The 12027-nt window shown below is 44.1% G+C and overlaps 1 protein-coding gene across 1 annotated transcript in view; it reads right to left on the bottom strand.

The window, feature by feature from the left end:
- rsph9 (radial spoke head component 9) overlaps positions 1–11761 on the bottom strand; it is an 87768-nt gene extending 76007 nt beyond the window's left edge. The window contains exon 1 of the mRNA XM_078542723.1: positions 11339–11761. Within this exon, the coding sequence (XP_078398849.1) occupies positions 11339–11565 (227 nt within the window). The 5' untranslated portion in view covers positions 11566–11761. The remainder of the gene's footprint in view (positions 1–11338) is intronic.
- Positions 11762–12027: the final 266 nt, after the last annotated feature.

The following is a 12027-nucleotide window of genomic DNA, read 5'->3' as shown; positions in this document are numbered from 1 at the left end:
TAGGCCAGACCAGGTCAGGGTGATAGGTTTCTGTTTTATTTGCTTTTGCTCCTATGAAGTGCCTTAGTATGTTTTACCTGGTAAAAGGCACTGTTTAAATGCAATTCGTTGTTGTTAAGGGCATTTGTGAACCAATTGGATTTTTAAGACAATCAGTTTCATAGGCAGTTTTCAAATTTGTTTAAACTGATTTAAAATGGTCAAAACTGTCATGGGTGGGATTTAAATTGATTCTCCCTGGATTACTAGTCCAGTAAAATAACCAAATACAACATTGTACCCAGACGTTTATGCAGATTAACAACTGGTTGAAATTCCCTTCCCTTGAGGAAAGGCTTCGTTAACAAGATCAGAAAAAATAGTGGCAAATAGCTACGTATATTCTTTTATCTACATATTTTGACATTTGAAGTGTGGCAGTAACATACTGGGCTGGAAGAGTTATAGTATTGTTACCCATGGTTCTCTCAGGCCAAAAGGTAATAGCATCACCAGCAAACAGGGATGTTACATTGGGTCTCCCGGAAATATGGTGGTGCTGGATGAGCGTCTGCATTCCATTAGGTCATCAAGTTTAGTTATATGGTCCCTGAGATCATTAGCTGAAAGGAAATACTGGAAGGTCTCCGAACAGTACACATGGCTATTGTTCTACAGCTTGCCACGTTTAAGCAGGATACTTTCAGATATTTATTTAAATCACTGGGTGGTACACATGCAGGTTTCTTTCTTCCTGTTACAAAACTTAATTGCTCCCAATGAGTTAAGCTAATGTGATGCATTGATGTATTCATTTGTTGGCAGGGTGAAAATTCTATATGGTGATGCCGCCATGACCTTTAATGTGCTCTCGCTGACACATCTTCCAAAAAGTGTAGAGTTGTGGGGTCCCTTGTGGACTCAATCATGCTTCCCCTTCGAGACATGCAATTGCCGGGAGAAGCAACAATTCAAAGGGCATAGGGGGATTATCACCCAAGCGGTGCATAAGTCTCTCCTTATGCAAAATCTGGGTGAGTTTGCAAGCTCACCATTAAATAGAAGATTCTGTCATGCAATGATAAGCCCAAAGGAGGAGAGGACAATGCCCATAAAACCCTCAGATAAGTAGAACTTTTCAGCAAATGTGACATGCAGGCCTTCAATCCTCAAGAAGTAACAGCTTTAGCTGGAAGGGGTTATAACATTTTTGGAGATGAAAGGACTCTTAGATATCACAGAATGAGCAAGAATGGGGTGTTCTTTAGTACACCGCGATACAGAGCTGAAACTATGTAAAGAAATAACTCTCTTGTTTTAATTGGCACCCAACAAATTGGACAGCTACAAATCATCTTGGCACTTCAAGGTAATTGCCCAGTGATTCTTTTATTCATTCATGGGGCGTGGGCATCGGCCAGCAGTTATTGCCCATCCCTAATTGCCCTTGAGAAGGTGGTGGTGAGCCGCCTTCTTGTACTGCTGCAGTTCCTGCAGTGTAGGTACACCCACAGTACTGTAAGGGAGCAAGCTCTGGGATTTTGACCCAGTGACAGTGAAGGAACGGCGATATATTTCCAAGTCAGGATGGTGAGTGGCTTGGAGGGGAATTTTCAAGTGGTGGTGTTGACATGCATCTGCTGCCCTTGTCCTTCTATATGGTAGTGGCTGTGGGTTTGGAAGGTGCTGTCTAAGTGCATCTTGTAGATGGTACACACTGCTGTCACTGTGCGTCAGTTGTGGAGGGGGTGAATGTTTGTGGATGATTATCAAAGGACATTGCCCCATTCCAGGATCCAGAAACAGGATGCATTGCACATCTGAGGATCTGCACAGGCATATGTCCTGTCATCCAAGCTGTGCCAGATGAAGAAGCAGTGGCCGCCTGTGTTAAAATGGAGTTCGGTGATGTACGCTACGTTGCATACTTTCCAAATTACGTGGCTCCGAACTAGACCTCTGCTCATTTGAATATTTTGGAACTGGAACCTAGCTGCTCTATGCTATGGGGGCCAGTAATCCGTGCTTATAATCATGGGAGAGAACTGTATTCATTAGTGTGGCCAAGATATACAACCCCATATTTGCAAAACGCCTGGTGGGTGGAAGGGTAAATGCAATCCCAAGGAAATGTAATGGAATAAAAGCAAAGTATGTGACTAATGTCATAGAGTAATCTGTTTATTGTCTTTGTGATGGAATCCTGCCGATAAAAAAGTAATTCATCATGTCACATATATAGAGTCTGCATATAAATTTACAAAAATAGAAAGATATGAATGTACAAATATATTTCCGCACATGCAAATCTCCATTGAAATTATGACACATAATTTTTGCAACTTTCCTTCTGCAACAGAAATAAAAAAAAGGGACAATCAACATGCCCCTCGGACGGATCTTCATTAAGACAACACGCCAATCACAAGACAAGATAAAGGTTGGGGGGGGTATGAGAGCAGGGTGGGGAAAGACTGCAAGACAGAGACATAGCAGTGGGGAGGCTGCGGGGAGAGACAGTTGGAGCTGGGGGACAGAGAGAGAGAAACAGTGGCAAGTTGCTACATTGTGCGGCTTTTGGTGGGTGGGGGGGGGGGGGGGGAGGGGGGGGGAGGCGGTAGCATCCAGTTTCTGCATGGGGGGAATGGGGAAATTGCCTCATCTGGTTGACAAGGCTGCCTTACACCCAAGGAAATTCACCTGGTGGACGCAAGGGTAAACACAGACCTGAAGATTAATGGTATTAAAATGAATAATATAGTCAGTGATTGAGAGCATGACATAATCAGAAAGGAATGAGAGACAGGCATTCACTGGTGTTTGGTTCAGTAAAATTGACAGTTGGTGCCATTTGGTGGTCCCAGTTCAAGAGAGCTGAGAAGTACTTGTGCTTACTGGTGACTACTCAGAAACTGGGAGTCCCTATTGGATTTCCGACGAGTCCAATAGAATTACCAGTTCATCGGTCGCTTTCAGTAAAATCCAACCAAGGCTTGTTCAAACTAGTTCTTGCCAGTTCAGGCCAGTTCTGGCTTGAACTGATCCGAACTGTCTTTTCCTGCTGGGAGGAAGTTGGAGCAAATTGTGCCTTATAAAGGAAGTGGGAATGATGTGGTGTTGTTGGCAGTAAATGAAAGGATATGGTGTTAGGAATAGAGTGTTGGTTTGGAAAGCTTTGTGAGTTGCTCAGGGCAGTGGGGAGGTAAAGTGTCATACAGGCTAGGGAATGGTTGGTGTAGATAGCAGTTTGGCAGAGGAGAAAAATGAGGATATAGAAGAGGATGGATAGTTGATTAGTGAGTGAAGAAGTGATCGAGAGGGACAGTGAGTAGTGTGGGGAGAGGTTCACTGGTATGAGCTGTATAATCTTGGTTGTGAGACTGAACTATTATCCTGGAGCTTTATTCCTTAAGGAGTTTGATGTTTTCCCTGGTGTTCATTGCCTCCCTCAGGTGATTAAACCTTTGCTGTAAGTGAACAATTTACCCAAGACCATGGCCAGGATTTTCCATGCCGGGCGTGTTCAGTGGCATGAACGGACAATATGGCGAGAAGGCCAAAAATCGGTTTCACAATGGCGTGAAACCAGTTTGCGATCATCCGCTCCGCCCGCTGATGGTGGGCCGTGTTTCCCGCTATTGGATGTCGAGAACCTTATCGTAATACATCAGTATATCATTATAAGACCAGCCCGCCGGACTCATCCCCCCGCCCGACTGGATTGTACTTTAACGTGTTTCACAACAGCACACAAGCGAAGTACATCTGACAGGCTGCACTTCATTTGGGGCTTCAAGCTTTGTTTGCCTACCTTGCTTCGGTCAGCACTCGCAGTCATCAGTGCCAGGCTTCACAGGCAGCACCACATCACTTCTAGGGGAGCTCACGGGTAGGTCTCTACCTACCAGATCAGCCATATATGGGTAGCTTTTCAATGGCTGGAGGGCAAGGTCTTTCTTGGGGAAGGGGGAGAAATGGCCTCAGGCAAGGTAAGAGGCTGCGGGACAAAGGGCTGTACTGGGGAAGGAGGGTATCCCAGGGTGTGTGTGTGTGTGAGGGCACATGTTGATCGGTGCAAGTGGCCTCAAGGTGGTGAGGGCTGTGAGGCAGTCTCCAGAGATGAGGCTAGATGGACATGCGAGGGTATGTGTGTGAGGATGGACAATGATATCCCTTGAGCTGACAGTGAGTGAGATGCCAGTGAATGTGTGATGGGCTTGAGTGTGTGAGTTTAGAGTGATGAGATGGCAGGACGGGTGAATGAGAGCCCGCCGTCATGGAAATGGCGTGTTTCCCAGGCCTGCATAAATAACGTAGTGGGTTTGGGACGATACAGCATGAAAACCCGATACCGCTACCACACTTATTGCAAGTCTGGGGCGATTCCCCCCCCCCAGGTTTACCAATTCCCTTCATAATCTCAGAAACATCAATCATATCACGTCAAAGTCTCCTGTTTGTTTCTAAGAAAGCTAACTTTAACTTTTCCTGACAAATTAAATCACTGATAGCCAGAAACTGTAACTCTATTCTGCAGCACCATCTGTTCTTGGTTTTTCAATGAGCTATACCACAGCATATCTCTGCACAAATACCCACCACTCACCTCCCCTCTCCCATTTCCCATTTCAAAAGTTTGCTCCAGGCATCACGATACTGCTGATTTGAAAGCTCTTGCTCTTTACAGTTTCTGAAAGATGTGCATTGAACCCAAAATTATTGTAGATTGTGCCAGAATCAGACAGCCATGTCATGGGGCTAGACAGGCTGAGCTTTATTCCACTGCGGTAAGTTGACTGGTGCAATGAAAATAATCATCACATATAATGGTCCTAAATCGTTCTAATCTGGGAAATGTAATCAAGTAAACACAAGTGATTGTGTTTGACACTACAATTAAAAAATGGCATTTTCACAGGACCTTCTTGAGCTGGGGTGATATGCATTATTTTGACACTGTTTTACTGAAAGCATTGGGGTATTTAATTAATGTCCTAGGCCCAACCATCTTCAGCTGCTTCATCACAAAGTCAGAAGCAGGGATGTTCTCTGACGATTGCAGTGTACAGTGCCATTCGTGACACCTCAGATACTGAAGCAGTTTGTGCGGCCAGATCTGTACAATATTACGCTTGGGATGATAAGTAACAAGTAACATTCGTGCCAGACAAGTGACAGCCAATAGCCATCTCCAACAAGAGAGAATCTCACAATGTCCCCTTGATATTCAATGGCATTACCATCACTCAATCCCCCACTATCAAGCCTGGGAGTTACCATTGACCAGAAACTGAACTGGGCTAGCCATATACATACTGTGGCTGCAAGTCAGGTTAGAGGCTGGAAATTCTGAGGGAAGTAACTCACCTCTTGACTCCCCAAATGGACAAATGTCTTCCTTCTGTGCTCTATTATTTTGTGATTCTATGAATCTCAGAAAAATAAGCCATCACAACAGATGTTTTTATTATCACATTATTTCTCAGTTTTATGCGATTGTAACAAGATAATTTCATTGTAATCTTTGTCACATTATTTACTTATGTTAGACTAATATTTTATTTGAAATATTTATATTGTATTGATATATTTTCCAAATATATATATTCAAATTTTAACAGTTATATTATTACTCCTGCCCCTCTTCTACTATCAGTTCCTCATTCATCTCCACATTTTCTAAGATCACATTAGATATAGAGTGACTAATGGGACTGCACAATTTAGGATTTGGGGATTTTTTTTTGTTCGCTCGTGAGATGTGGGCGTCGCTGGCCAAGCCAGCACTTATTGCTCATCCCTAATTGCCCTTGAGAAGGTGGTGGTGAGCTGCCTTCTTGAACTACTGCAGTCCCTGTGTTGTAGGTACACCCACAGTGCTGTTTGGTTGTGGGGGGGGGGTTAAATTCCTGGATTTTGACCCAGTGATAGTGAAGAAACGACAATATATTTCCAAGTCAAGATGGTGTGTAGCCTGGAGGGGAACTTCCAAGTGGTGGTGTTCCCATGCATCTGATACCCTTGTCCTTCTAGATGGTAGTGGCCGTTGATTTGGAACGTGCTAAGGAGCCTTGGTGAGTTCCGCAGTCCATCTTGTAGATGGTACACACTGCTGCCACTGTCCGTCGATGGTGAAGTGAGTAAACGTTTGTGGAAGGGGTGCCAATCAAGCAGACTGCTTTGTCCTGGAGGTTGTCAAGTTTCTTGAGTGTTGTTGGAGCTGCACTCATCCAGGCAAGTGGAGCATTTCCACCACACTCCTGGCTTGTGCCTTGTAGGTGATATACAGGTTTCAGGTAGTCAGGAGGTGAGTTACTCTCCACAGGATTCCTAGTTTCTGACCTGATCTTGCAGCCACAGTATTTATATGGTTAGTCCAGTTCAGTCTCTGATAAATGGTGACCCTCAGGATGTTGATATTGGGGGATTGAGCAATGGTAATGCCATTGAATGTCAAGAGGCGATTGTCAGAAAGATATAATAATTCTCATAATGTTATTGGGATTTATTGTGCAGTAGAGTAATAGTGGGGTCTGTGTCTACAGATCTATGTCTGTGTGTGCGTGTGCGTGTAGGTGTGCATGTGCAAAAGGCTTAATTGAATTAAAAGCAGCTGCTCTGAAGGCTTTGATGTATTAGAAGATAAGCTAGGTTTGAAATGTTAAATAGGTACACATAGATGTAAAGGGAACATTTGCATTTTTAAATAAACCAGACTAGATTGATTTCAAAGAAGGGGTGAAATGTGTCACCTAGCCAGGTGATGTTCAGGAACAGTGTGTTTACTTTTCTTAAAGATTACTGGTAAAATTGGTACTATGAGAGATTTTAATTATCAAAGAGGTAAAGTTCAAAGACATAATGAAACAATGGGAACATGCATCCAAAGGGGAAAATATGTGTAAAGGAGCAAAGGTTGTGTGTAAGGGCAGGCATTCTAAGATTTAAACAAGTGTGAAAAGCCTTCAGCATCTAAGCCTCAAGCTGCTGTCTACAAAGAAGTGAAGTTAAGAAAACCTCACTTTGAATTGTTCAGGATATCATGTTTCTTTGCCTGGGTCTTTTAAAGTCTATTGTGTCTTACTGCTGCCTTAACGAAAGTGTAACTGGGAATTAGATTAACTAGGGGATTTAGAAGTTATCATGGTAGTGATTACTATTGAATTTAAGTCTAAATTTTTACAAATCGCAAAACAGTTGCGGCAGCTGTTTCAAGTTTCCCTTTGGGATTTGAGCAGCTCAGCATTTACCATCGGCTATGCCATAACAGCGATGGTTAGATTTTCTCTTGTTGCAGATGGTCATTGCCTGGCATTTGTGTGATGCAAATGTTACCTGCTATTTGTCATCCCAAGGCTGGATACTGTTGATATCTTGCTGCATTTGAACATGGACTGCTTCAGTATCTGAGGAGTCACAAATGGTGCTGAACATTATGCAATCATCAGCGAGCATCCCCACTTCTGACCTTACGATGGAAGGAAGGTCATTGATGAAGTAGCTGAAGATGGTTGGGCTGAGGATACTACCCTTAGGAACTCCTGAAGGTGATGGCCTGGGACTGAGATGACTGACCTCCAACAACCACAACCATTTTCCTTTGTGCTAGGTATGACTCCAATCAGCAGAGAATTTTATCCTGATCCCCATTGACTCCAGGTTTTGCTAGGACTCCTTGATGCCACACTCTGTCAAATTCTGCCTTGATGTCAAGGGCAGTCACTCTCACCTCACCTCTGGAGTTCAGCCCTTTTGTCCATGTTTAAACCGAGGCTGTAACGAGTGGCCCTGGCGGAACTCAAGTGCAGTGAGCAGGTTATTGCTATGCAAGTGCTGCTTGATAGCACTGTTGATGCTTCCATTACTTTACTGATGATCGAGAATAGACTGATGGGGTGGTAATTGACCAGGTTGGATTTGTCCTACTTTCTCTGGACAGGACATACCTGAGCAATTTTTCACATTGCCGGGTAGATGCAGTGTTGTAGCTGTACTAGAACAGCTTGGCTAAGGGCGCGGCAAGTTCTGGAGCACAAGTCTTCAGTGCTATTGCCAGAATATTGTCAGGGTCCATAACCTTTGAGTTAATCACTGCCTTCAGACGTTTCTTGCTATCCTGTGGAGCGAATTGTATTGGCTGAAGACTGACATCTGTGATCTCCGGAGGAGGCCGAGATCAATCATCCACTCAGCACTTCTGGCTGAAGATTGTTGCAAATGCTTTAGCCTTATCTTTTGCACTAATGTGCTGGGCTCCCCCATCATTGAGGATGAGGACATTTGTGGAGCCTCCTCCTCCAGTGAGTTGTTTAATTGTTCACCACCATTCATGACAGGATGTGACAGGACTTAGCTCTGTTCCGTTGGTTGTGGGATCGCATAGCTCTATCACTTGCTGCTTATGCTGTTTGGCGTGCAAGTAGTCCTGTGTTCCAGCTTCACCAGGTTGACACCTAATTTTTAGGTGTGCCTGGTGCTGCTCCTGGCATGCCCTCCTGCACTCATCATTGAACCAGGGTTGATCCTCTGGCTTGATGGTAACAGTAGAGTGGGGGATATGCTGGGCCATGAGGTTACAGATTGTGGTTGAGCACAATTCTGCTGCTACTGACAGCCAACAGCACTTCATGGATGTCCAGTCCTCGAGTTGCTAGATCTGTTTGAAGTCTATCCCATTTAGCATGGTAGTGCCACACAACACAATGGAGGTGTCCTCAATGTGAAGATGGGACTTTGTCTCCTCAAGGGCTGTGCGGTGTCACTCTTACTGATGCTGTCATGGACAGATGCATCTGCAGCAGGCAGATTGGTGAGAATGAGGTCCAAGTATGTTTATCCTTCTTGTTGGCTCCGTCACCACATGCCACAGACCCAGTCTTGGTGATGGATATTGAGGTCCCCAACATGAGTATATTCTGCACCCTAGCCACCCTCCATGCTTCCTCCAAGTGGTGTTCAATATGGAAGAGTACTGATTTACCAGTTTGGAGAGGGAGAGGGAGATGGAAGGGGGGTGGGTGGGTGGTATGTGGTAATCAGCAGGAGATTTCCTTGCCCATGTTTGACCTGATGCCATGAGGCTTCACAGGGTCCGGAGTCGATGTCCCAGGGCAATTCCCTCCTGACTGTATACCACTGTGCCACCATCTCTGCTGGGTCTGGTAATGGTGTTAACAGACAGATGTTGTCTGGACATTATCTGTAAAGTACTATTCCATGAGTATGACTATGGCAGGAGGACTCTGGAGGGTAGACAGGGCTGAGTTTGCCGTTGTCATTTCCAGTCCCTAAGGCGATGCAGAGTGGTCCAACTGGTTTCATTCCCATTCCTTATAGGCTTTGTAGCGGTTTATACAAGTGGGTGGCAATTTAAGAGTCAACTACATGCTGTGGTAAGGATGGCAGAATTCCTCCCCTAAAGGGCATATGGGTTTTTTGATCGAGTCTAGGTCAGCCATGGTGGGAGTCGAACTCCGGTTCCCTGGATTAGTAGTCACGTGACAACACCACTATGCACCGTCTCGCTCCTAATGGCTAGGGTTAAGTCGTGGGGGTTTTAGAGTTGTTGCCGTTTTTTGGGGTTAGTGTATGGGTTTAGAGTGAGTACTTAGTGTGTAGGTCTAGGTTTTAACGTTTATGGCTTGGAGTTGGCCCTTCAGGTTAAGTTTTAATATTTGAGATTTAGAATTAATATTTAGAGTTTGGAGTTGGTGTTTAGGGTTTAGAGTTGGTGTTTAATGTTGGGGGTTTCAGGTTTAGAATTGTTGTTTAATGTTTTGGGTTTAGAGTTAGTGTTTGAGCTAGTGGCCGGGACTTTCTGGTCCTGCCCACAGTGCAAATCATTGCAGGCGGGACCGAAAATTTAACGGACTAGCCAAAGGTCTGTTGACTTCGAGCGGGAATTTTTGGTCCCATGGTGAGCAAGATTGGAAAATCCCAGTCTGTGTTTAGGATTTAGAGTTAGTGTCTAATGTTTAGGTTTTAGAGTCAGTATTTAGGGTTTAATGTTTAGGGTTTAGAGTTAGTGTTTAGGATTTAGAGTTAATGCTTAGGGTTTAGGGTTTAGAGTTAGTATTTAATCTTTAGGATTTAGAGTTAGTGTTTTGGGTTTAGAGTTAGTATTTAATGTTTGGGTTTCAGAGTTAATGTTTAGGGTTTAAAGTTAGAGTTTAGTGTTTAGGGTTGGCGGTTAGGGTTTGGATTTAATGTTTAAGGTTTACTGTTAGTGTTTAGCATTTAGAATTTAGAGCTAGTGTTTATGGTGACATTGTGGTATTGTCACTGGACTAATAATCCAGAGGTCAAAGGTAATGCTCAGGGGGCCTGGGTTTGAATCCTACCACAGCAGATGGTGGAATTTGAATTCAATAAAAATCTGGAATTACAAGTCTAATGAAACCATTGTCGTAACAACCCATCTGGTTCACTAATGTCCTTTAGGAATATTATCCAGGTCTTGCAGCATTTGGCCATGGACTGGTGCAGCGAGTTATCATTTATTACAAGGGGAATGGAATATAAGAGTATGGAGGTTATGCTTCATAGGGCATTGGTGAGACCATATCTCTCTATTTAAGGAAAGATGTAAATGCATTGGAAGCAGTTCAGAGAAGGTTTACTAGACTGGAATCGGCAGGTTGTTTTGGGAGTTAATTCTGGACAGGCCAGCCTTGTATCCGCTGAAGTTTAGAAGAGTAAAAGGCAACTTGATTGAAACATATAAGATCCTGAGGGGTACAACAGGAAAGAATGTTCCCTGTTGTAGGAGAATCCAGAACTGGGGGCAACTGTTTAAAAATAAGGGGTCGCCCATTTAAGACAGAGATGAGAAAAAAATGTTCTCTGAGGGATTCTCTTCCTCAAAAGACGTTTGAGGCAGAGTATTTGAATATCTTTAAGGCAGAAGATAGATAGATTGATTCTTGCTAAGCAAGGGGTGAAAGGTTATCGGGGAAGGCAGGAATGTGAAGTTGAGGTTAAAATTAGATCAGCCATGATCTTATTGAATGGCTGAACAGTCTTGAGGGCCCAACTAGCCTACTCCTGCTCCCAATTCGCATGTTCGTATGTTTCGGGTTTACAGTTAGCATTTAGTGTTTAGAATTTAGAGTTAGTCTTTAGTGTTTAGAGTTAGCGTTTAGTGTTTAGAATTTAGAGTTAGTGATTAATTTTTACAGCTAATATTTAAAGTTTACATTTAGTGTTTAGAGTTGGTGTTTAGGGTTTACAGTTAGTGTTTAATGTTTAGGATTTAGGGTTGGTGTTTAATATTTAGGATTTAGACTTAGTGTTTAATATTTAGGGTTAGAAACTGCATTGACCCCTCCTGCAGTTGGCTCTGCCCTCCCAGCCCGTTTACCTGTACAGGCTCTTCTTGTTGCTCAGCTCGTCTGTCTCTACACCCTGCACGATGAAGTAGTCGGTGGTCAGGCCCATGATCTCGCCCCAGAAATAGACCCGGCTGAACTTGTAGTTCTTCTTGACGATCTCCAGGGAGATCTGCAGCGCGACCTTCTGCTCGGGGCTCAGCACCAGGCCATTACTGGCCACATAATCCAGGTACTGGTGCAGGTAGTCGGCCTGCATGCTGCCGAGTCTGCCCGCGGCCTGGCTGCCGGTTGCTACGGGAAACCCTCACCACCATCCCCCTCCCCCCCACCCTTAGCGTCGCTTCCCTGGTTACTGCTGCTAGGCGACGCGAGGTGAGAGGTCACAGGGCAACCCATTTCCCCCCCCCCTCTCTCTCACTCATCTCCTCCAGCAACACCTGACACTCACTCTCTTCGGAGTTAAAGCGTTATAAATGGTATAATATACACTGTATATTTATATATGTAGGTAATTGGGTTGCCAATTCTCTAGGATTGACCTGGAATCTCCAGGACACAGCTCTTTGCAACCCTGAAGAAAAATCATCAGGATATTATTTTTTTTTGTCGTTTTCTATTGACCAGGTATAAAAATATTGAAAATGGGGGGAACAGGCTGTTTGGCTGAAAGTCAAGCATCCTCCAATTGGGTAATGAGTCTTTTTGCTGTCCAATTGGT

Source organism: Cetorhinus maximus, chromosome 5 (genome assembly GCF_964194155.1).
Source record: "Cetorhinus maximus chromosome 5, sCetMax3.hap1.1, whole genome shotgun sequence".
In the NCBI taxonomy this organism is placed as follows: domain Eukaryota; kingdom Metazoa; phylum Chordata; class Chondrichthyes; order Lamniformes; family Cetorhinidae; genus Cetorhinus; species Cetorhinus maximus.
The sequence above is the reverse complement of the archived record's forward strand: the minus strand, read 5'-3'. Positions and strand labels throughout refer to the sequence as shown.